General features: G+C 39.1%; 1 protein-coding gene across 1 annotated transcript; it reads left to right on the top strand.

Annotated features, from left to right (window-relative positions):
* Nucleotides 1-12,477: 12,477 nt before the first annotated feature.
* On the top strand, nucleotides 12,478-21,217 carry LOC118683937 (epidermal retinol dehydrogenase 2-like). Its single transcript, XM_036378576.1, has 6 exons — nucleotides 12,478-12,804; nucleotides 16,091-16,222; nucleotides 17,651-17,750; nucleotides 19,438-19,582; nucleotides 20,501-20,623; nucleotides 21,124-21,217. Exons 1-6 carry the CDS (start codon nucleotides 12,478-12,480, stop codon nucleotides 21,215-21,217), a joined length of 921 nt encoding a protein of 306 aa, XP_036234469.1.
* Nucleotides 21,218-25,840: the final 4,623 nt, after the last annotated feature.

Genomic DNA, 25,840 nt, shown 5'->3' with positions numbered 1-25,840 from the left:
CTCAGGATTCTCATGTCTAATAGGAAAAGTACTGAAGTAAATGTATAACTATATAAGAACAGTCTGCAGAGCTACAAATATATATGAACAATATGTATAAAAGGAACAATCATTTTGGCATCATCTTCCATGGCATACTCCTTCAAAAGCTGGCAGCCCACATCTTGGACAGGTGCACTCTTCACTGGGTTAAGAGCTGTCTGGTTGGCCAGGCCCAGAGAGTGGTGGTGCTGCTGCATCCAGTTAGCATCTGGTCATTTGTGGTGTCCCCCAGGGATCAGTGCTGGGGCCAGTCCTGTTTAATATCTTCACTGATGATCTGGATGAGGGGATTAAATCAGCAAATTCATGGACAACACTGAGTTGGGTGCAAGTGTCAATCTGCTGGAGGGTAGGAGGGCTCTGCAGAGGGACCTGGACAGGCTGGATATATGGACAGAATCCAACAATATGAGGTTTAACAAGTCCAAGTGCCGGGTCCTGCGCTTTGGCCACAACAACCCTGCAGGGCTACAGCCTGGGGACAGAGTGGCTGGACAGGGACCTGGTGGAAAAGGACCTGGAAGCTCTGGTTGTCAGCTTCTGAACATGGCCACTCACGTGACCAAGAAGGTCAATGGCATCCTGGTCTGTATCAGGAATAGTGTGGCCAGCAGGACCAGGGCAGTGATTGTCCCTCTGAACTTGGCATGGGACAGGTCCACACCTTGAATCCTTTGTTCAGTTCTGGGCCTTTCAGTTCAGGAATGACTTTGAGGTGGTGGGGTGTATCCAGAGAAGTGCAACAAAGCTGGTGAAGGGTCCAGAGTACGAGTCTGATGAGCATCTGAGGGGAGCTGGGGGTGTTTAGCCTGGAGAAAAGGAGTCTCAGGGGAAACTTTATTGCTTTCTATAACTCCCTAAAAGGAGAGTTGTGGGGTTCAGCCTCTTCTCAAGGCAGCCAGCAACAGGACACAAGAACACAGTCTTAAGGTACACCAGGGGAGGTTTAGGTTGGAATGTTAGGAAGAATTTCTTTACATAAAGGGCATTTAAACATTAGAATTGGCTGCCCAGGAAGGTGGGGGAGTCACCCTCCCCAGAGGTGTTTAAGGAAAAACTGGATGTGACACTCTGTGCCATGTTCTAGCTGACATGGTGGTGTTGGGTCACAGGTTGGACTCAATGATCTCAGAGATCTTGTCCAACCTAATGGATTCTGTGAATTTATATAGAAAAACTAAAGCACTTGGTACAAACATCTAACTGGGATATCTGCATGCAAGCCAAAGCTAGAGTAAGGCCATCCAAACTGGAGTATGTCTCTTCCAAGGCTGAACAATGTACATGGAAGGCAGATGTGACTTAGATTCTCAGAATGAAATAGTAAAACTGAATAGTCCCCATTCCTTCCATTATAACTGAAAATATCTCCAGTCACACTTTTTCTTGCTTCAATAATTACAATTTAAAAGATGTGAAATTAGAATAAGATCTAATTTCTTCTGTTGATATGGAATTTCTTATTTTATGACTTTCAGTTATACCACCATTCAGGCCCTTTTTAACTCTAAAGTGTTCTAATATTTCCAGTAATTAACATTTCAAGTTAAATCAGCTCAAAATGTGCCAGTGAATCAATCAAGGTTTCCTGAATCACAAATCAAAAATAAGGTTGAAGATAGGACCTACTGAGCTGGGAGATGAAAAAAGACATCTCCCTCTCATTTCAAGTTCTGAAAGGCTCCATTAATTTTCATCTTACAATACATTCCTAGAACTATCATTTCATCAGAAGATTATTGAAATAGCTGCATTCCTTTATATAAATAAAAGGAGAAAGGAGGAAAGCCTGATGTCTAGAAAGAAAATTAATTGCTAGAGTATTTTGAAGAAAGAAATGTCATTCTGAGACCAAAAACAGGAATATATATTTATATATTTCCTTTTTCTGGCTTTTATCATTGTTCCAGAATAGAATCATTGGTCTGATAACTAAGTATATATTAAAAAAAATAATAATATGAACAACGTAGCTGGAAGGGTCCAGACCAGTCAAGGAGATTAATGCCTCTGCATAAGGAACAAAAGGGAAAAAAAGATAGTCTAATTGAGGTTAGACAAGGATGAGTTGGGCTTTTTAATAGGAACTAATTACAGGAAGGAACAACAACAAAAAAAGTATTTCCTGAACTAAATGGAGTTCACATACAGGAGAGAGACAGAAGCTGATGAATACAGTGATTTCTGAATACCAAACTGCTTGCAGCTGAAGCTGTGCCTGAAAACCTAATCTTAAATCTTGGGATAATGAGCAAAGGCCATAAATCTATTTCCACATTTCAGCTGAACTTGGCTTATTCTGAAATATGAGCTGAAATATGCACAGCATAACTTTGAATTTCCTGTTTGATTATTTCTGGTAAATTAAAATATAGTATGATATATAATAAATATAAATAACTACAAGGCTATTATTACAATCATTATTTTGTAATTATTTCTAAATAGTTACAATAATTTACTTTATAATTGTTTATAACTATATCATAAATACAAGTAATTATAACATCTAATGTTGTTAGCTGTTTCAGATAATGTTTCCCAAGATAGAATCTATACAACAGAAACATGTTCTAATTTAATATACTGAAATAAGTATTATTATACTGTGTTCAACAGAGACTCTAAATATGCACTGACTCATTTTAATTCTGAAGGGAACTTAATTAAGAAGAACCTAAATTTTCAGTTTATGGTACATAAGGGTGTCTCTGACATTAAGAGTGGTTTTGGAGGCCTACATGTAAGGCAAAATGACAAATTCTTTTGTCTCTCTAATTTATGTGAGCATCACAGTGCTCTGTAATTTATGGACACATCACAGTGCCTCAGAAAGTTTTCCTTATAGCTTTCTTCCTCAAGCACTACAGTGATCATCTGGACACAAAAAACAAAATTCCTTTATATACGAACAAGACCATGCTAGAATTTTCAGCTTAAAAGGCAAACAAATTGTAAAGTTTTCTGACTCTGGCTTGCTGTGAGAATTAAGAAGTTCCTGGAACAGGTTAGCTGGCCCTGAAAGCTGTGACACCCCAAGGAGCATACTGTATTTCTGGTCTTTTAAAGCATCAAAGAGGGATCTTCAAAATCACACAGAGAACAGTGCAACCACTTCCCTAAATGCTTCCATCCTTCTCTTCAGTTCCCAACAAGCTGAGAGATTCAAGCATCCCCAATGAGACTCCTCTACATGACTACACTTTGCAGTCAGGTCTTTCTCCAACAGCAGACACTTTGGCAGTGCACAGACTTCATCTGTTCCACCCCCTTTGAAATCCTACTACCTCTTGCAGAAATCCCTTTGTCAGCCTCCACTCACAGCCTTGGATTTAATTTCACCACACTGAGGTTTGCTTTCTGACTCAAACCATAAAAGCCTACTTTAATTGGAGAGTGACTGAGACCTTCAGTTCCAACTACTACCTGTGGAAGTTAGGCAGCTGCTCTTAGACTTCTTGCTTTTAGCAATTTGATCATAATTCTTTGCTCCATGCAGAATTAAAAATCGTTCTCTGTGTCAACAGGAATGCACTGGCTACATCAAACCTGTATCATACCTGGATTTCATTCTATCACAACTATATTGCAGTTACACTATTACACTATTCCCTCCATCTGAGAAGGATAGGGAGTTATCACAAGCATAGCTGTAAGCAAGGAACAGGGCAGCAAAACCAGCTGTAAATCATTAATCCCAGCATTCAATTACTAATCCCATCAGCCTCATTTAAGGCATTTAAACTGACAGTTGCATATCCAATTAACTGTTGCTATAGAAAATTAAAATGCTTAGAGGTATTTGACAGACAAATCTTTACTGGCCCAGCAGGGATTTAGACTGAATTTGTTTAATTAGATTGTGACTTTACCTAAATTGATCATTTACTGTAATCCTTGCTGAAACCATGAAATGAAATCTCTCAAGGTTAAATAGTTGTCACAAAAGCACATCACTCTGCTAAAAGATTAGTTAAAAGCTCTGTGCTGTGCAGTACTGCTTCCTCAAGGAGAAAGATGGCATTTCCTTATGCACAGATCATGAGTGCTAAACCTTTTCATAGCTGTCCATGTCTGCTAGGACATACATGACCTTTGCCTCTTGCCCCTCAACATACTCTGTTTCTCAACATAGTCTTCCCCAGCCCATGTAGCTGCTTATAAGAGACCCTGTATTTTCCTACTTTTTAAATGTTTGCACTCTTAAACGTGTGCACTGACTTGCACTCCGATTGCAGTGAGATCTCTGTGTTAGTCTGGTCTGAGCTCATCACAATTCCGATCCATATAAAACTACAAGATACCAGGTTAGGAAAACCACTTCTACAGTCCTATGAGAATCTGCAACTTAACTTTTAGACTTAATGCCCAGCAAAATACTCTAAAGCCCTTCTTCAGGCAAAGCTTTTTTCTTGAGCAGGAGAAAATGGCAGCAACAGCACAAATGAGAGGCAATTTTCTCTCACAAGAGCAGTTGAAGCAGATAAGCCACATAAGCCTCTCTTAGTACATATAAACCAGTGTTTTTCAATCATGACCTGCAGTATAAATGGGTTTTACAGTGGGAGTTTCACATTTCTCTACATTTTCATCTCTGCTAATAACTAGATGAAAAGGGCTGAAGTTTCAACTGCACCACATTTCTCTGTCTAGAAAAATATTATGTGGAATTATACCTTTTTTAATTTTCATTTTTGTTACTACAGCATAGCTGTCATGCTATGACAGCGGTTGACACAGTTAATGTGACAAAGTCATTCTCAGAACATGATTAACTGATTCTTTGCCCATCAACCAGAAGAAAAGCTGTCAGCTTCCATCTGAACAGACTCAGTGGAAATTAATCAAAGCATAGAACTTCTATGGGAGCCATTGCATGCTTAAACTTTGCTAACCAAGCTGTTGATCAGCAGACTGAAGACAGGGGATATGTTTCACTCCCAGGTATCCATCATACTGAATTTCTCTGTAGTAACTGAGACAAAAAGTCTGAACCAGGGTTCTCGGGCTAGATGAGGTTTAGAAGTAATATCTTCTCCCTGTGGATTCTTCAGAGATCTTTTAGTCTCCAGGGATTTCACCATCAGCACATAAAATAAATCTGTTCCCAGCAACATGACAATTCAGAACATATGGTGCCTGCTAATGCCTTTTGAAATCACCAGCCTCACTGTCCCAGCACCAAACCTCGTGGGCCCTCGAAAGGCTGAGGTCACTGGTGAAGCATGACCGAAATGGTGACAGCATGACAACAAATCTGCTCTACACTCTTTGTGTAAATGTGAATGCCATCGTCATTCAGCTTCTCAGTATCTTAACAAAAAGCGCAATTAAATTACTAAATGACCTTAACCTGAGGCAAAATAAATAGGCATAGCAGCAATAAATTCTTAGAGGAAGTCCTTTTCCAAATTCTACCTGTCACTGCTGAAGACATCTCCTCCAGTTCTTGCACTGCTTTGAGGTCTTTTGTGGTTTGCTGGCACTGTTAGTATACTCCAGCTCTTCTGGTCTCCTGGTTGCACTTCTTCCTGGGGTAATCATTCTTTTGTTAGTGATTTTCAGACTATTTGATAATTCCAGTTCAGCAGCTGCATTGAGTCACGCCTTGAGGAAGCTTCAGCTTTTACAAAACAGCAGGTTGTCAGCCTAAGTGCCCAGACATCCATCAGCACTGTCTTCTGTTCTGTATTGCTGGAGTTCAAAGTCCCTAAGCCAACCCAGTCCCTGATATCAGAAAGTGGTCTCAGAATAAGGGATACTTCCTGAACAGGAGTATCATCTTTCCTTCCCCTTACTGCCAGTCTCCCCATAACTTCTATTACTGACCCATCACTATTAGGGCTCTGTAGCTGCACAGTGATAGTGAATATTTTTTAGTCAGGCTAAAAGAGGTCAGGTTACCCATTTTTGTAGTCCTCAATACTACCATCACTTAAATAAGAACTCATTTTTTTCAGTATACAAGAAAATATGTACGTTATTTATGACTACATTCAAGTGCCATTATACCTACATGTAAATAAACAACCCATCCTAGTAAAATAGTCTAAATACTTGTCATTCAAGTTGAAAAGAGTTAAAGAGGGTTATTTCAGCCTTCAATTAATTGGGAGGAAGGGAATACCATTTGACAGGAAGAACTGGTCAGACTACACACAAAATTACTTTGTATGTCTGACTAACTTAAAGAAGACATCATTCTCCTACCTGGCTATTTTTTTGGCGAATATGTTATTTCTGCAAAGCAAAGCCAGTTTTCTACCTGTGACAGAAAGCTTTATCATTTTGTCCACTTCTCATTTGCCTAAAATTGTCCCCAAGATACCTGTATATTCCCTTGTGAAGACCACAGTCAACAGCAGCTTTTCCCCAAATATTTTATATTTCCAGGGATGTGAGGCTCTGCAGCTTAAATTCTCAAGTGTCTTTACACACAATAATGACAGGTTCTGCGCTCTCTGCCCTGCTCCCAGGGAATGCAGCATCAGCTGTGTGTTTTCACAGGAATGAAGCAGCAGACAAGCACTGGTGCCCTGCAGCTGGTGCCCTTACACCAGATATGACTGCAGCCTCACAGATACCACACCTGGATACTGCCAGGTCACAGACCTGCAGCTGCTGAGGCACATACCCAAAGCACCTTCTCAGTCACAGGGTGGAGTTGCCCTTTGACTGACATGGTAGTCACCAACTGGCAGAACATGAAGCAGCTTCAGGGTTAGATGTGGATCCAGATAAGCCGCATCTTAGAAGATGGATGAGGCATGCACAGGCCTGAAGAGGGATCCCTGCCCATCTCCACAGCTCTAGAGCTGCAGTGTCTCTGCAGGTTCACTGTAGGATGGCTTAAATTCATTAGCTAAGGATTTTCTTTAGAGTATTGAAAGTTTTTCTCACATGCCTCTTAAGTACATACCCTCCCACAGCTGCAGTAGCCTATAGTTATCCCCTGGATCATGCCTCAGCAGTATTACAACATCTACCTCATACAGCAGCTACTAATTTTTAGTTCAGTAGAGATTAAATTAGTTTGGTTGACTGTTTGGTGATGAAGTATATTGAACCAACTAAAAGAAAAAAGAAAAAAAACATAGAAAAGGAGGTCTTCTGTGCTCCATACTATTCCTTGGAAAGCAAGCAACATATGCTTTGATTCAGGATACAAGATCAAAGTTTTCTGAGCTGGAACTCCTTTTCTTCTCCATTTATAGGGTGTACAGCCACTTCCTGCATACCTCTGATCAACTTCATCTTGAGGTAGGATGGCAGGTTCTCTGCAGAGGGCTTTGCCTAGTGGGTGCTCCCCTGTAGTCCTGAGTTTTGGCCAAAGTTGTCAGAAGGAATACACACAGATCCACAGGATTCATTGAACTTGTGCTGAGGATTTCCTTCTGATGAATTAATAAAACTATTACTTAGATTTTAAGACATAGCTATCTGGTAAGATTTCAGGCTGGTGCCTTTGACCTCTATGGATCAGAACCATGTTTTCACCCAGGAAACAATTGGAGCTTTTCCTGCCATTCTGAAAGTTAAAATTATTAAAACTGGAGAGTTAAGGTTGTCACATACACTGTGTAGTAAGGGATTCCCACTTGTCTTCTTGTATTTAATATTGGATTACTCTAAAATGTCAATCACATGACTTAATTCACTATCACAGACAGACACTATGTGCTTCTTTCTGGGTCCTTATATATATTTTGTTTTCATGATATTAATTCACTAACTTCAACAAATGCTAGTGACCTACAGAGAGGTTCTTTTTCTCACCAGTCTTTACCAGTGCTAAACAGTTCACCTTTTGAGGAATTATGTGTATTTAGGAGGTTTTCTGTTCCTCCAAACACATGAATGCAAATTGCCACCTCATTTGAAAAACTACATTAATTGTTAGCACTGATATGATATGATATCAAACAATTTTGAATGTTAAATAAAATTCTTCCATAAATTCAGCAGAGACCTAAAGAACTGTTAGACCCTGCAGGAATGAGTTTTGTCGGAAAATGTTAAAATATCTCTTGCCTGTATTTATCAAGGAGTTTGTCACATCTGTTTGCAGTATGTGAATGGCTTATATTAAGTTTTAAAAAGACAAACCCAAGTCATTCAGCTTCCCAGTAAGGTAATTATTTATCAAGCACTTTAATAAAGTAATCTTATTCCACTAAATCCATATTTTTCTTTTTAGTTCAGTGGAGTTTTATGCTGATAATATATGAATGATTTATTAACATATTGAAAAATACTTAATAACCATTTATTAAAAGCTGTGGGATATAATAATTAACAGTAATTTATAACATATAAAACATATATTTAAACATATATTTAAAGCATCTATTGCAACTCAGCTGTGAAAATACTTTTCAATACCATTCATCTCAGCACCTTGCAAGTAAGCATCTTCATATTTTTGGTAACAAAAAGTACTGATCAATGTATAATCCACCAGAAATATTCAAAAGGTCCAGCTGGCTTGAGGATAAGAGTAATTATCTAACCCTAATCTTTACTACCAATCAAAAGGCCAGCCAATAAAATGAATTATACTTACAATTACTATGCATGGTCATTAGCGGCCATGACAATTTCATGTGTCACACAAGCTTATACATTACTATACTGAAATAGTGTCAGCTTTATCACCTTGACGATTTCAAGTATGCCAGAGGATTTACACAATGAGAAAACCAAATCCCTCACTACATGGGTAGATTTTAGCATATGTGTTTGACTGATTCTTACACACATAAAAAAAGGAGAATGAGTTATTTTAATAGACTTGCTTGGTAGACTTGAGAGGCTTAATTTGACATGTTTCTGTGCTGGTTTTGGCCGGGGTAATTTTCTTCACAGTGGCTGATTTGGGGCTTGGTTTTGGATTTTTGTGCTGAACACGGGGTTGATAATGTAAAGATGCTTTTGTTGTTGCTGAGCAGGACTTACACAGAGCCAAGGCCTTTTCTGCTTCTCCTGCTGCCATGAATGTATTGGGGGTGCATGGGAGGCTGGGAGAAGACACAGCTGGGACAGGTGGCCCCAACTGACCAAGGAGATACTCCAGACCTTATGGCATCATGTCCAGTGTACAATGTGGGGGGAAGAAGGAGGAAGAGGGATGTTTGGAATGATGGCATTTATTTTCCCAAGTAACCATTACATGTGATGGGGCCCTGCTCTCCTGGAGATGGCCAAACACCTGCCTTCCCATGGGAAACAGTGAATGAATTCCTTCTTTTGCTTTGCTTGTGTGCACAGCTTTTGCTTTCCACATTAAATTATCTTTATCTCACTAGTTTTCTAGTTTTTTCCCTCCAAATTCTCTCCCTGATCCCACTGGTGGGGAGTGAGCAAAGGGCTGCATGGGGCTTGGTTGATGTCTGGGGTTAAACCACAACAGCCTCTTACGATGTCTCTTAACTTCTCATAACATGGAGTACATACAAAGTGTACAGAGGTGAATAAACATACTGGTGAACTGTCATTTTTAGGCATTCTTGGTTGTGTGGTTATCCCTGCTCTCAATATCATTAGTGATGTACTTTTAGATTGATCTATTTGTGCATTTGCCCTGTTTCCTACATTTAATAGATTTTTTATGATTAAACCAAATGACAGACATGTGAAGGTTTGTTACTGGAAGGTCAGTAATAAAAATATCACTCACAGAATTACTTCCATGGCTTCACTAGCTGCAGCAAGTTTTTTGCTTCTTTGCTTCTTTTTTTTTTCAGTGCAATCAAATGTGGACAATTTCATTCCTGTTTTCTTACTATCACTTAGGAAATGGAGCTTTTGGTACAAATTCAAGGTTAATGCAGAGAAAGATAAGTTTGGGGTTAGAGACCAGCTATAGTGCATACATCAGTCAGGAGAATAAGTTTCTGTTTGACAAAAAATTCAATGTTTTGAAACACTGGGACAAAATTGAGACAAAAAGCCACACAAATACTTAATTTCAAAATGCTAAACAATTCTCTAAATGAAACATCAAATCCAGCTGGCAGTGAGTGGAATGCAAGCTATCCTAAATCACTCTGTCTTCCCCAAGACTCTTGTCACTTACCACATCCACTCTTTATCTCAAGATAGCGATGAGCTGTGACATTCCATTACCACACCAAAGCATCTAATTTAGATATATAAATTATTACTCATGATTGTCATTTTCATCACAAATAGAATGATAGCTGGCTGCTCCTTAGGTATGCTCAGCATAAGAGCAAGGAAGTCATGTGTTTGCATCCTTGCATAAGGACGTGCTTTGGAAACAGGCTCCTCCTGTTAACTTACAGCTTACGAAGTTCTGGTTGCAACACCATTAGTCACCAATGTTGTTCACCTTGAAATGTCATCATAATAAACAAGCATCTTCCCTGAATTTTTTCATAACCAGGAATTCATTGCTGAATCATCTCAGTTTCCCCACCGTAATCTGCTGCTTTTGCCATGTAATTACTGATTACAGCATGGGACACTTGGAGTCAGGTCACCCACCTATTTTGCATTTCTTGGCACCTTGTTTGGAACCACAGCACACCGAGGCTTTAAAGACCTGCCACTCTCCTCAGTGTGAGTATTTCAGCTTCCCTTTTGCTGGCACCTACATAGAATATTCAACAGTTAACTGTGCATGGAAACACATCCTTTCCATACAACTGTTTACACTGACAGCATACAGTTTTACACTGTATTTCTTGGTGTAAATGACATCAAATTTTCTGAGCTATCATTTTATCTCAGCTCAACAGAAAAATACCTTATGAATTCCCATATACTGTAATCTGAATGGTGTATACAACACAGATGTGTACATCAGAGCACAGTGTGAGTTTATTCCATTTTTTTCCTTTTATGACTTGCCAATAAACAAGGCCTCTAATGTAACTCATTTGAAATGCAAAGAACACCAACTCAGTAGTGTTCTCTTCATTGCCTTTTTACATAAACAATATGTGGAAGACATCATGGTGATTGATACAAGCTGATGCCACAGGAGAAGCACATTCATATGGACCTAAGTATGTGTGTGGCTTTCTATCCAAAAATATTGATGATACAGTGGTGTGGGGCTGTACTTTTCGAGTTGGATAACTCATGTATGGGAAACTGAGGACCCACAAAAATAATTTCAAATATGTGAAATTATAATCAGGGGATTCACTGTTTTATGGGCCACACAATCATCATCTGCCTTCTTGCTCCCAGCTTGGCAAGCTGGAAAGCAGTAACATTATATAAATTAAGAAGTGTTTAGCTTGGTACCTCATACGAAGGAGCAGCAGACGCAGGAGAGAGCACTTGCTCTCCGAGCCCTCGGCCGGGCGGGATGGAGCCAGGAGAGCCTCCTCGCTGGCCGGGCCGGCCCAACAGGAGGGCCACCGACGTGGCTCAGCAGCAGCAGTGCCGCCCAACAGGTGCCCTCGGGAAGGCACCCCGGTACCCTGAGCCGGGTGGCCTCGCCGGCATCCCGCACCCGCCCAGCCGGGAAGCGCCGCCCGCCCGGGCCCGCACCCCTCACGCCCCTGGGCCGCCCCCGCACGGAGCCAAGCCCTCGGGGCGGGCAGGGCCGGGCCAGGCCAGCCCTGCTCCGGCGGGCAGGCGGCTGCGGGACAGACGGGAGCCGGCGGTGAGTGCGGGGGTAGCGGGCGCAGGGAGGGCGCGAAGATGGGACTGCTGGGGCAGGGCCGGGAGAGGCCAAGGGACCGGGACGGGACCGGAGGGGACCGGACCGGACGGGACGGGACGGGACGGGTCCGATCCGATCCGATCCGCCGGGATGTGCGGGCGCTTCTCCTCCTGAGCCTCTCCTGTCCCGTGTCAAATACTGAAAAGGGAGTGGTGCTGCCTAAAGCAGGATGAAAACCAAGGCTCGTAAGTGCCAGGGCCAGGCTTTTCCCCACGGCTGGCCAATTGCAAATGGGAATGCGTGGTGTGATTTCGGCCGCCCAGCACTGGAAAAGACGCAGGGTGTGGGAACGTTCCAATTGCCTGGCTTCCGAAAGAGGTCACGTCTCCTGCTAAGGAAGACACCTTCCTTCCGAAGGTTGATGTCGCACCAGTGTGTTCAGTGCTCTTTGTTCAGCTGGCATCAGCTTGCTGCAAAAACAAAGTGCTATTGCCGTAACATACCTCCCTAAAATGTATGTTACTAAACGTTTTTAAAAGCAGAGTTGGAAGGTGAGGAACCTGGAATCAAACAGGTCTGTAGCATCTAGAGGAAGACAATTGCTTTACCCCTACTAGCAAGGTAGCTTTCACGAAACAAGTCTTTAATGTATTTTGTGTCAGAACAGAAGAACACTGCAAAAGAACTTGCTGTTTAAAGGTCAACCTCTTCTTTTTTTCAGTCAATATCCCACTGTTGTAATGTGTTGTGTTTCTGGGTTTGCACAACAGAAGAGCGGTGCTTGTTCCTGAGAAATCATGTTCAACTTCAGATGCATCCAGAAGTTATTACAGTACCTGAAATTTTTTATTTTTTTAATTATCGAGAACACCTTCTGTTTATTTTCTCTCCGCAAAAAATATTTTGCTGGTGAAATAGTACTTATTACTGGCTCTGCAAATGGGATTGGAAGGCTGGTTGCCTTAAAATTGGCTCCTTTGGGAGTAACCTTGGTTCTTTGGGACATCGATGATGAAGGTAACAAAGAAACAAGCAGATTGGCCCAACAAAATGGAGCCAACCGGGTGTTTGTCTACCACTGTGACTGCAGCAGGAGGGAGGAGGTCTATGAACAGGCAGACAAGGTAAGATCTGCATTTTTGCTTCTTTCTAATAGAATATCCTATTGAATTTATTGGGTTTTTTTTAGAAACCATGCCTAGAGGGAAGCTATCATGTAGGGTAATGTCTTTCTACTTTTGAATAGTTTCTAGGTGGAACTTAAACTATGGTTGCAACAAAGTAACTGGGTTTAGTCGGTTCTGTTGAGATTTATCCATTTCTGTTCTTCATTGTGAGATGGTGATGTTTATATTAAGAGTGTGGTAAAGCCTGCAGCAGAGGTTATCTCCATATATTAACATATATAAAGTTTATAGTTTCTTTAAGATATCAACAAATAATTTTAAAAGAAAAGAACAATCAGTGGATGTTGTGAAAGGGGGATTATTTCCTTTGCCTATTTGTTTAGGAAGGAAACTATAGTTCTTTAAGGGTGATGTGGGATGTAATGTTTTCAGACATGTCATTGGGATGTGGTTAGTCTCCAGTCAAATTGATGATTCAGCTTCAGGTCTTTTTTTGATCAATACAGGTGGAAAACAAGGTAAAGAGCTCTATTTTTGATGAAACTCTTCTGCTGTGCTGACCTGTGCTTTGTAAACTATTACCTTATTAATATTGTCAGAGTTCAGAAATTGGACATTGAATTAACATGATTAATTTTTACTTTTTCTTAAACTGCCTCAAAATGCTTCTCAGTGTAACTTCACTTACAATCCAGTTACTCACTCTGCAAACTTCATCCAGGTGTAAACTTCTGTTAAATTCTCAATGTATGTGCTTATATACATGATTCTCAAGCCACATCTTTGACATTCTGTGTCTGAAGGCATACATCAGAGAAATTAGCTAAATTATTTTATAATGTCAATGTTGATAGATTGTTTCAGAATAGACTTGAAATGTAACATTAATTTTCTATGAGTTGTGGGTGGAAAGGTGGGGACATAGTGGGGGCTCAGCTCTTTGTTTTGTGGTTGTTGTTTTTAATTTTAACCAAATCAGATAAAGTCTTTCTGAGCAAGGTAATGAAAGTTTGAAACACCTTTTTTCCTCAAGAAATGTTCCTGAGGAAAAGTACTTTTAAAAGGTAAGTTGGATTCAGGATCTGTAAGTGTCTGGAACTGCAATTCTCATGATTTCAAATCAGCAAGGGTTTCTTTTACCCATACTTGTAAGTAGCATGTGGGCCACAGCTCACTCACATTGTAGACAAATAAATGAACATTTTGAAATTATTTGTTTGCTCTTACTTTAGCAGAGTCTCAAAAGGTTTGTTTTGTGTCCCCCAGTAATTTTCAATCTCCAAACACATTAACCAAATCAGCCACAGGACTCCAACCTGTGGAATTTGCTGTGCCCAAATCAGCAAACACTATTCTGAAGTGCACAGATTGACCTGCCAACAGAAACTTAAAGAGCAGTTCAACATTTAAAAATTGCTGTTAAGGTGTCAAATTATTGTTAACAACACCAACATATTCACAGATATTTACAGGTATTGTTCAGTCCTGGTGGAGATAAAAAATTTCTTAGATGAAGAGCTTTTCAAATATGAACGTACTCTACTCTTGGAAATACCTGCAAATTTTTGATTGGTAATATGAAAAGACTTGAGCTTCGACACAGAAAAGAAAGCAATAGCAAGGAAGTTAAATTAATTGGTTTTATTTGGTATACTTACTGCTGCAAAGCATAAGTATTTTCCCATAATGTAACTTTTGCTTCTACGAAACAGAAGAGACCATTGAAGTCTTTAAAGAAGAGGTTTTAGAATAAATTGATCAAGTGAGCAACAACTAATTTTCAGGAACAAGAGATGCCCACCTGGGAATTCTGAAGGAAATCAGACATGGATCTGGTGGACTAGAAATGCAGAATGTGTATTTTGCTACAACAGATGAGCAAGGAACAAAGCATAGTTAAATAAATAAAGCACAGTAAATTTGCCAGTCTTAAAAGGCACTTGAGAGCCTTTTGAAGTTCTCTTGAGAGCCAAACACACTGTGAACCTGTCTTACACAAAACTAGTAGAAATTATGCTAACAGAAGAATAAACAGACACCTAAAAATGTACATAATATAGAATAATCATCTTGACTTTTTCTAAATGGAAGCCAAGCTTCACACATATTTTGTAGTAGTGAGTAAACAGGACAACCGATGCCATGGTAAATAAAATGCTGCCATTGGTGAAGATATGTTGTCATGTTAAGAAAAAGAGGATCATCATATGGACTGACACAGCAGTTAAAAGAGTGGGGAGAAGGTGCAGATGTGTTCCTCAAAGGAAGAATTGAGTAATCCTGCCATAGTGAACAGTGTCTAGATCTGCATTCATTTAGGCAGGTGAAAGGTGCAAGCATCTGAGCCCTACTTGTCAATGAGAAGGCCTAGACCTGACACAGCTGGAGAAATGTCAAACAAATCTTCACTGAATGCTAAGGTTCCCTGAGAGAGAAAAAGGAAGGTCAAATGTTGGTGCACCAGATCCAATCACCTGTTTCCAAATTGCCAGAAAACAGCATATATAGGATTTTAATGTTTTTGTAGTCATAATTTTTGACACCACACATAATCATCTACCTTTAGCAGAGAAATCTGTGAGACTTATTCTTCATACTATAAGTAAATCTTGGCCATCTGCTTTGATGCAAATCCAAATCATGGCACAAAATCTTTTAAAACAAACCCAAATGGAGTTAATGATGATTTTATCTGTCTATTTCATGGTAGATGCTATTGTGCTCAGAGGATGGTATCCCCCAGTTATCTGAGCTGAATTCTTTTCAGTTCAGTAGAAATTACATGGAAAAATGGGAGCAGGCTTAGCAGAGGAATGCAGGTTCTCACAATACCAAGAACAGGGGACTGGAAGTGTTCTGATTGTAGTTAAAGTGTGTTTACAGTGCATACTAAAGCTGCATAACATTTTACCTTTGGTTTCTGTGGGAGCCAAAAGTATTCCAGAGTTCAGGGAGCAATTAGACAAATTTGGGGAGGAGGGCAGGGTGGAGAACCACTGGGATATATTAAAGACAATGATATAGATATCTTATACCTCTCTAAAGATCCTAAATTGGACCAGGTGAAAAGTTGAGCGTGCAGGAGGACTTAGAGCCCAGGTCCTTTTTTCATTGCTTTCCACCATGAATTTGATCTGATGCAATACAACAGTTCTTGCACACTTATGTTTTCATACATATCAATTATTGCAAATATTACTAAACATTTTCATAAATGAAGCACAAGACTCAAGGATACCTTCTAAAGCTTTCTGTTTATCTTTTTTTTTTTTCCTTAATTCAGGTTAGAAAAGAAGTTGGGGATGTTACTATTCTAATCAATAATGCTGGCATACTGATTGGGAAAAAGTTCTGTGATCTCACAGATGAAGACTTTGAAAAGACCTTCAGAATCAACTTCTTTTCTCAAGTCTGGGTAAAGTTTTTGTGGGTTTTTTACTCCTGAGTGACCAAAAAGTACAGACAAGTATTTTGGTGTGAAAACCACAATGGTGGCATCTATCTTAAAAACTCATCTGGGATAGGAATATGAAGGACCTTGATTGGGGGAATATATGTTTTCATGATCATCCTGTAATTTGAGACAGTCTCCCCAGTATGTCTCAGCAATGTTAACACAAACCTGCCAGGGCACTCAGGTAAATCAAAGCTTGTGGAGCTGCATCATGAAACACACCCTACCTGTAACAGCTGTGGTTGAAAGGAGAGTGCTGACATGATGGCATTTGACTTCCCTGCTCCTGATGTTTCCAAAGCATCTGAAGGCTTTGCCTAAGAGACTTGCAGCATTGAGGGAGACACAACCATGGTTTACTGGCAGACTTAGGAGCGGTACACTTAGAGTTGGTCTCGATGATTTTAAAGGCCTCTTCCAGCCTAAATGATCCCATGATTTTATGCTACACATGTTGCCCTTCGGGCTGTGCTTTCATTCCTAGTCACCATCTGCTTGAAATACACAGAAAACTAATCCAGCTAGTAAAAATTTATTTGGTATTTTTACCTCTGGAGGAACTTGCAGTTATTTGGGGTCTCAGTAGATTTAGGAGAGTTTTTTTGTGAGAGAGTGTTACTATTGCCCCTCTTGCATTTTTTGTTTATGTGCCTGAGTGAACAGCCTGCACCAGGGAGCAATACAGCATTGCAACTCCTTTGTTAAAAGGCATTCCTCAATGGATAATCATTGCAGATAGAAGTTCTCTAAGTATTCCCCAGTCACACTGCATCATTCTTCCAAACACTTGAGGAGAATGGACTGGGAGAGGTGTTCCCCCTGAAAGGTCTGAAGAAACCCAGGGCAGGAGGACAGCAATGTACTTAGCCCTCACATCTGAAGTCTAATAGGATTCTTCAGCTATTGAAAAAAAAAATGTTACTGCTCTTGTCTCTTTTTCTTATCTCCCCCTTTGTAAAACACTAGCATTCTTCCCAGTTCGTATCACCCACAGTGATGTCCTGGACCGCTGGAATTGTCCGGCAGTTCGGCTTGTAACAAAAAGGACCCACAACAGCTGAACTCTCCTTAATGTGTTGACTTCTAGCTCCCTCTTGTGTACCAAACCTTTAGCAATAGACAAACTGTGAGGAGCCAGGAGAGCAGAGACTTTACTGCTTTTAATAAGATGCTTTTAATGCTGTTAGATCTTCAGACAGAGGCAGTCATTCAAGGAAATGTTGTCTTTCATTTAAAAATTGTTACAGAAATAAAATATCATTTGGGTTTCTTGTATATTGAAGTCCCAGAAAGCAAGTCAGGTTGTACCACCTAATTTTGGAAAGAAACATTTTTGTTATGCCTATTTATAAAGGAGATTTTAAAATAAATGTATTTATATTCTTTTAGACTTGCAAGGCCTTTCTTCCAGCCATGGTGGCCTGTAACCGGGGGCACCTGATTAGCATGGCCAGTGGAGCTGGATTCCTGGGACTCTACAGGCAGTCAGGTAATTATTGTCAACTGCCATTACAAAATAGATCTACATACTAATCACTTTTCCTGTGTGCCTTATAAATGCTTGGCTTAAGCAGCCTGTACTGACAATAGCCTGTGGGCTCCAGAGGTGATGGTGTACTGGAGTGTGATGGTGTCACATGCCTGAGCAACGCAGGGGGCTCGCTGCAGGTTTTACTGTCTGGTTACAGACTATCTTTTTTCCACAAAAAAAAAAAAAAAAAAAAAGACAATTCTGCTTGTACACATGCAGTGGGAGGGAGCCCTGCATACAGGTTGTGTAGTGCTTTCTCATGACAATTTTTCTGCAGGTGAATGTTCAGAGACCTGAGACACACAAGGGTTGTAACCTGGAACTACACATTCAGTTGGTTTATCAAGTGCAGAAGGCATTCTGGCAGAATTTTCAATAAAATTATTTTGAATGAAGTATGGTTTAAGCCATTTAAAGCTCAGTATTCTCAGCTGTTTCCCTCAGGACAGCAGTCTGCTAGTCTAGCCTATTTCATCAGTCTGGGTCTGCTTCCCAGTCTCCCCTCAAGCCTCTCTTACATGTTGATTGTATCTCTGAGGTCACCCTGTGAAAACCTGAACTTCAGTGTAATAAGGATCTCTTGTTTCTTCTACTGATTGATGGTGTTACTGTAGCATTTACTTGCCATCTATTGCCTAGGGGTTACCTTGATATATTATCAGTATTCGGTATTGATAATACAAATCACATTCAGCTTTCATCATATAACTATAAGGCTCATGAGAATAGTCCTTCCCATCCGTGCATTACAACCTTTTACAGCTTATATACAGGTATATACTTTTAGGCTGTGTGGTCCCATCATTCACTGTGAGTGAACTCCTGAAGAATAGCAAACTATTTCTGATGCCAGACTTTGGAGTCAGTCTTTTAGCAAAATTGGATTTCATTGTATCTAGCAACTATTTTCACACATATTTGAAAAGGTTTTAGGAAATTACATGTAAGGTATTAAATTCATTTCTAACAATTGGAAAACTGTAGAATAATTTGTGTGGGAAGAAATCTGTGAAGGTCACTTGCTCCATATCCCCAGATAAAAACAGGCTCAGCTTAGGTTAGGTTGCACAGGGCTATGTGAGGGCAGGTTTTGATTATCTCCAAGGATGGGGTTCCATACATTCATCAAACAATAAAAATCAGATGAGTCTTCCTGGGCAAACAAAATAGTGCTCTAGTTGCAGGGCAAATCAAAAGTAATAGGCTGAAGCAGCATTTAAGTAAGGTATTTTTATTTTACTACTAGAAATAGTTCTGTCTGAAATGTAGCCTATGATATTAAAAGTTGAAGACATTCTGAACTGAAAGAATGCCTGGTTGGTATATGAGTATCTGGAAATTTACAGAAAATGCTGAATAAGCTCATTTGCCTATATCTTTCTATAGTGCACTGAAAAAAAAGAAAAAAACCTCCTTTGAAAAGGATTCATTTTATCCTTAGGCAACTGTGCATCATTCAAGGGAAGAGCCATTAATATCCAGAGCTGGATCACCAATATGCTTTAAATACTAATTATAAGACTGCCAATAATAGAAGTAAATAATATTGTGGCTTAAATGGTATTATAAAGAATACAATTCTATATACAGCTTTTATTGTGGTGCTTTTAAAATTTATGATATTTCTCTTTTCTTCCCTTTCTAGATTATGGAGCAAGTAAGGCTGCAATCATTACAATGATGGAAGCCATAAATTCAGAACTGTATCATGGAGGAAAACGTGGCATTAAAACCACAATCATTTGCCCTTATTTTATTAGTACCAGGTTAAGCAAAGGCTTCAAAAGCGCGTAAGTAAAGCTTCGATTTGTACTATTTCATCTATAAAAAATAATTGCCACTCACTGGGTATATCATATTCAGTTTTTGGTTGGTTGATTTGATTTTCAATTCAGTATTTTTGCCCTATTGGCACAGACATAAAGAAATGCAAGTCTTGCATACGATGAATAACAAGAACTGTGCAATAACCTCACAGTCAAGGAACAGTTGGGGATACACAGCAGTATTTAAGGGTTAAGGGACCCTTACTTGTCAGGAGAGCGCTGATGTTCTCTGCCCCAAGTAATTTTGGCAGTATAATTACATTTATGGCTGTCAAGATACCCATGACCTGTACTTATTAACTGTCTGCACTGGCAGAGACTGTACTTTGAGTGAGAACAGCTGTGGTGATGGTATCTGCTGGGTGGCTCTGTGGCTGCACTGATAGGAGAGGCTGCAAGCACTGAAGGAGCCATTGCAGGAGTGCAGGACCAGTGATCTTGGATTTTCAGTGCTCTGCTCCTGCTTGCACCATTCTTCACCGTGCAGCAGCATATGTATGCAGAGCAGAGCCCTTCTCCTGGCTGGTGACAAGCCTGGTCCTGGTCTATTCAGCTGTCACCTCAGCACTTACATCTGCTGGAGAGCAATGATGCACAGAGCAGCACATAGTATGGCTAAGCTTGGAAGTTTCCAAAGCTGCAATCAGTGTGGGCATCAACTTCATTGTGGTCAGCTTACAAAAAAGTCCTTAAATTCACAACATCATCAAAGTGTCTTCAATTTATTTTGATGATAGCAGGAACAAAAGGATTTGGAGATTCCTTTTCAAGACTATGTGAGGGGAAGGGGAAATTGCATACATTATTCAATTATGTATGCGTGTGTATTTACCACGAAAGTAAAGTTCTAAAATTTCACAACCCTTTTTTCTTGTTTTACAGAAGACCCTGTTTGCTTCCTGTTTATGATCCAGAGTATGCAGCCAGTAGGATCGTGGATGCAATTAAAAAGGAGAAATTTTATCTGATCATGCCTCCAGCTGTATACTTACTTGGTCTCAAAATGTAAGCACGTGACTTGTCTTCTAGCATTACCCTCTTTCCTTTGCCATTTGCCTGTAAAACCAGCAGGAGCATTTAGTCAAACAGTCCTTTAGTTAATGTTCCCGCAATCAATCAATATGTACCCAATTTTAAAGAAACAGTGGGTTTGATTTTTCAATAATCTAGGTGAATAACATTCCTCTGGCCTCTTCTGTCTCCAAGATATGTTTTAAGCTGCAGTTGGGTGCAGAAACTTCAAAATTTTTCCTGAGATGATACACTGGGAGCAATGCCTGGTCTAGCACTGTCTGCTTCCAGTCCCTGCCACCACTGCAGGGTGGGATTTCACAAAATGTCTTGGTCTGTCATTCATTTTCCCAATTCATAACATTGAAGTGCCAAATGTGCTACTAGCAGACATTAGAAATATTGAGCACATATAATGTATTTGTCATTTCTTTATTTACAGAGTACCTTTATCTAAAAAAAAAAATAGGCTAATTCAATGTTTGTCTCCTCAGTTTCCTTCCTAGAAAAGCAGTGCTGTTCCTTGAGTCTTATGTCAAGTTCCCTGAGAGCATGGAAGAAGCCTTTGCTCAGAAGAAAAAGGATTGAAACAAAAAGTATTCTGAAGATCTCAAGTGCTATCTAATTTAACATTTTTAGTAAAAAAATAATTTTAAGTCTTATTTATTTCTTGGCAAAAAAATTCACTTCTTTTATGATATTTTACATTGGCCAGCATGCCATTTAATTCTTTCCAACTGTCTTTTAAGCCTAATGTTTGGCAATTTTCTGAGAAATTTTTCAAAAATCACTAAAATCTAAAATAAATTAGGTATTGTGTTGAATGACCAAGCAACAACTTTGCACAGACTGTACCGTTTTCAGACTGAAGTTTCAATGAGGTATCCTGTTAGTGTGGAACACAATTCTGTTGTAAATCATGGGAAAATGAAGACAGGAGGAATACCTGGAAAGTTATACGTGAAATCTCTCCTTGTATTTGGAGAGAAGTCACACCCATGTTCTTCAACTGTCTTCGAATGAAATTACAACATAAGGGTCCTAAAGAAAAAAAATTCCCCAATAGCAGAAGTTTGGGGATTAGTTACACAAAATATGTGCTAGTTCTTAATTGGTAAACATCAATCCTGATGTAATCCTCATGTAAATTTTCAGAAAATGCTAACATAAAATGTTCATAATTATCTTAATTCAAAAACAAATAAACTGCATAGTCAAATAGTGAATCTACAAAGCCTGGTTCATAAAACCTTAAGGAATTACAGAAAACATTTAACAGTCATCTATTGACCATGTTTGCCATCAAAATTCAATTGTACTTAACTAAACTCATACTTACAAGCTCCCAGATACAAATAGTTATTAGAGTACACACTATTGAAATCCCTGTGTTTCCAAAGCATGTATGCATTCAATAAATTCTTTCATGTACCAGTAGCTATTACAGGGAACCTTTTCTCTGAGAGAAGGGAAAAGCTATCTGAAGTTTGGCTCTTTGGAAAGCAAGGTTTATTGATTTATATTGTTTAAAACTCTCTAGGTGATGAGCAATTAAATATTATTTTCCTCTTATTAATGAGACAGCAAAGCCTAAATTACTTCCTGCAAATACCAATCATTTTCTCAATTGCAGGCAAATATGTTGAATATTGGGATTCCCTTGTTCTGCATGAATGTTACTATTTGGCTCTAGATCTATTATCATTTTAAAGTATGATTACAGTAGTCAATGCAAATTGACATGACATTATGATTGGGAATATATTGAGAGCCCGAACATCTTAATGCATAATTTCATTGCTGGTGCTGCAGAGCTTAAAAGCTTAAGAGCAGGGGTTATGAGATGAGAAAAATGTATTTAAAAATTATTTGTGAAACAAAACTCCCACTTGAAGTAGTCTCACATGCTAGTGACATTAATATATGGTGACTATCCATCATTTAAATGTTAAAGGTTTCAGGATTAAATATTTGCAGGCGAGGAGCTCAATGTGAGGGCTCACTTTTAAGGATGCCTTTCTTGTTTTCAGTTTTCTTAACTGAAGTGTGTCTACCTTACCACCTACATCTGCAGTTGTAAATTAACCAACCATATAGGCAGGACATGAGTAGGTTAAGAATAGTGCAAAGGAAATAATACCCTATTCTCTAAGCTGTATTTCAGCTTTTCTGCAAAGCCACCCTGCAGAACCTTATTCTGTATTGCTGCAACCTCAGCCAAGGGCACTTTTGGCTCCATATTCTTTTCAGGCTAATCTGCTTGTCTCAAGAAAGAATTTGTTAAGCTTATACTTTCTAAGTCTCACAGTGATCTGTTAGATCTTCTTATCAGTCCTAGAAATCAGTAACTCACTCTTTTCCATGAAAATACCAGGAAAAAAATTTGGAGTTTGGGGTTGCTGATGGTGGTGCTGTTTGGGGGGTGTAGTTTCTTTTTCATACAGAAAAGAAGTGTGATAGATCCAGTAATACAATTCTAAAACTGTAAGCCAAAAACTTCTTATTAAAGTTCAGAAGATGCATTTGAATGGTGTTCATGTTTTTTAATGGGAAATTATCTTCATATTTTGAAATATAGTGCGCCACTTAAGAAGTATCTCAGACTTACCAACAACTCCTGAGAATCCTGTCCTTTCTTTGAGGCTTTTTATCTTATTTGTAATTCCTCCATGACAAAAACATTTTTACAGGAGAAATTCTGTTACTACAGAAGCTGCCAATGAGACTGCAATAGTTTATGTTAATTTTTTCATATCGTTTTCTCACTCCTTGTTCTAAGCAAAACTGATGAAGAAAGGCCTGTGTTGCTGCACCTATAGTGAGATAATCTGTGATGTCAGTTTCTTGTACTTTTTCTATGCCCATTGGTACAGCATAGCCCTTCAGAGCACATTTTTCATGTAAAGGAAGTTGTAGTATTGTGTATCTTATGAAGATCATTAATCATATTCAAATTATAAGCATTTTTATGAAGAAACATCTGAATTCTTCTGGGTCACTTTGTAATCTAACTCTCTGAATAAACCTTAGAGGCAATGATATGCAACTTTGATTTCTCATTAATTTCATTCTTCTACATTACTTAGTTCCTCTTTTACTTCAGAGTTTAATGTTTCACCCAAATTCATTATGTGTTCCCTGTAAGTCATTATTACAATTTTCATAGGTGCTCAAGTTCCTCATTTATATACCTAAGCATGTAATAAAAGCCCAGAGACACCGAGATGCAACTTGCAGGAAATCAAGGAAACAACTGGACTTTCCCAGAAATTGATAGCCTGTTCTTCTTTATCACCTGAATTGACATTTCCCCATTAAATTTGAAAACATTTCCATAAAAACCTCCATCTTTCTGAAGGCCAGATCACCATCTATTATCTTAGAAGGATGGCTTTTATAGAAGACACTCTAAGAATACTCAAAGCTAATTTGAGGCAAGTTTCATATACTAAAATGAAAAACATATTTCGAAATCCTGCAATATTTGGAGTCTTTTTCATTAGTAACTTGAATTTTCTCAGCTTCTCTCTGGAAAGATGTTTGGTTCACAGTTCCCACAGGTTATGGTACAATTGTGGAGGGATAGATTTGACACTGGAAGTCTGGAAATTCCCTGTTTCTCTGTCACTTACCTTTGTCTTTGACCTTATTTGTACCCTGAGAAACAAAAGAAATATTGAAAGCTGCATAAACTGTGTTATAGGTGTACTGTCCTGTCTTTTATCCCTGTCCTGGGAAAAGGAGGCTTCATGCCTATATAATTGTTCATGATGACTAAAAAAAGAATTTTCATCTCTTTACTTTTACACCCAGAGAAATGTTATACTTTCTATATTGCCTGATGATTTTCAATATTTTATATAATTTAATGAGGAAGAAAGATCTGAATCAATCCAAAGAGCTCAGTTATTAACAGATCAAAATTCTACATTGATTACTATTATGGATTTTCCTAGTCTATTTCTGCAGTCAATACAATGCCTCTGTTCAATACTTCAGATTCTTCAGGATGCTACAGATTGCTAATAAAGAATGACTGTGTAATTTTAAAAATAATTAATACAGCTCTAATTGCCTTCTACCATTGCACAGAACTGTTGCTGAAGCCAAATAAATGGTCAGGTGATCTTCCAATTCATTTAATTATCTCAGCTGGCAGCAGTGCCTGAGGTAGCAGTGATTTAAAGAGTCATGAGGCATTGCTCAATGCTTTCATAAGCTCCACAATTCTGCAGTGCTCATTGATCAAGTGAACTGTTGGATGGAAGGGGCATTCTAGCAGTTGCTCTGTTGTTTCCTCCATATCTTCTTTCTCAGAAATGTAGTTAACAAATTAAATGTCAAGAGTTCCAATATCCATTTTGGATGGATATTAGATTTAAAGTCCAACTGGATATTTGCATTAAAGATACTCTCTTTTCTGCAGCTGAATGGGCTGAGTAGAGCTGGCCTCAAGAGTCTGTCGTGTTGCCTGTCTGCCTGGGATGATATGCTAGCTGGTGACAGGAGATAAGGACTGAGATACTCCTACAGAACAGGAAAAGAAGCCAGAGAGTGTGATAGTCCTGAAAAGATCTTTGAAAGCTACTTAGAGTGTGACAGCAAATAAATTAAAAGCAAGAAATCAGGGTAGACGTGATGTCTTCTGTGTTGTCTAAAGCCCTTCATTATCTATAGCTTGGATTTCGCTGGAAGCTGAAGGAGTACGAGTGCCTCGACTGCTAAACTGGCAAACCTAAGAGTCCCCACACAAACTAAGAGAAGACCCATGATTCTAACCATGTCTGCAAAAGCAGGAGATGAGAGACCACACTGTGGGACCATGAAGGAATGGAAATTAGAAGGAAATTGTTCTTCTTCGATATTTAAGCCATGTTACATAGGACTCTGCTTGCCTTACATACATCTGTTTACCACTTGGTAAACTGGTGGTGTTTATTTAATTTACATAATTCTTTAATATACCATTTCATGGCAGCTGATTTCCTGTTTTGCAAAGGTTTTACAATGACTTTCTAATCAATTATTTCCTTCCATTTGCATTTTTACAATCTGCTTTCCAAGCAAGGAACATTCATCTATACGAAAGTCAGAAGCCACTGCAATAACTAAAGTAAGGATCAGAAAATTAAATACCACTTCTTTTATATATGGAAAAAGTTGCAGAGGCAACACACAGAATTCCTACACAAGAACAACCCCCACAATTTG

Source organism: Molothrus ater, chromosome 1, assembly GCF_012460135.2.
Source record: "Molothrus ater isolate BHLD 08-10-18 breed brown headed cowbird chromosome 1, BPBGC_Mater_1.1, whole genome shotgun sequence".
Classification (NCBI taxonomy): domain Eukaryota; kingdom Metazoa; phylum Chordata; class Aves; order Passeriformes; family Icteridae; genus Molothrus; species Molothrus ater.
This window is presented reverse-complemented; position numbering and strand designations above follow the sequence as displayed.

Excerpts from the sequence above, each read along its gene's own strand:
- LOC118683937 (XM_036378576.1), top strand. The coding sequence starts at position 12,478 with ATGTTCAACTTCAGATGCATCCAGAAGTTATTACAGTACCTGAAATTT. Across the intron at positions 12,805-16,090 it reads TCTATGAACAGGCAGACAAG|GTTAGAAAAGAAGTTGGGGA; the intron begins GTAAGATCTGCA and ends TCCTTAATTCAG. Across the intron at positions 20,624-21,123 it reads TACTTACTTGGTCTCAAAAT|TTTCCTTCCTAGAAAAGCAG; the intron begins GTAAGCACGTGA and ends TTGTCTCCTCAG.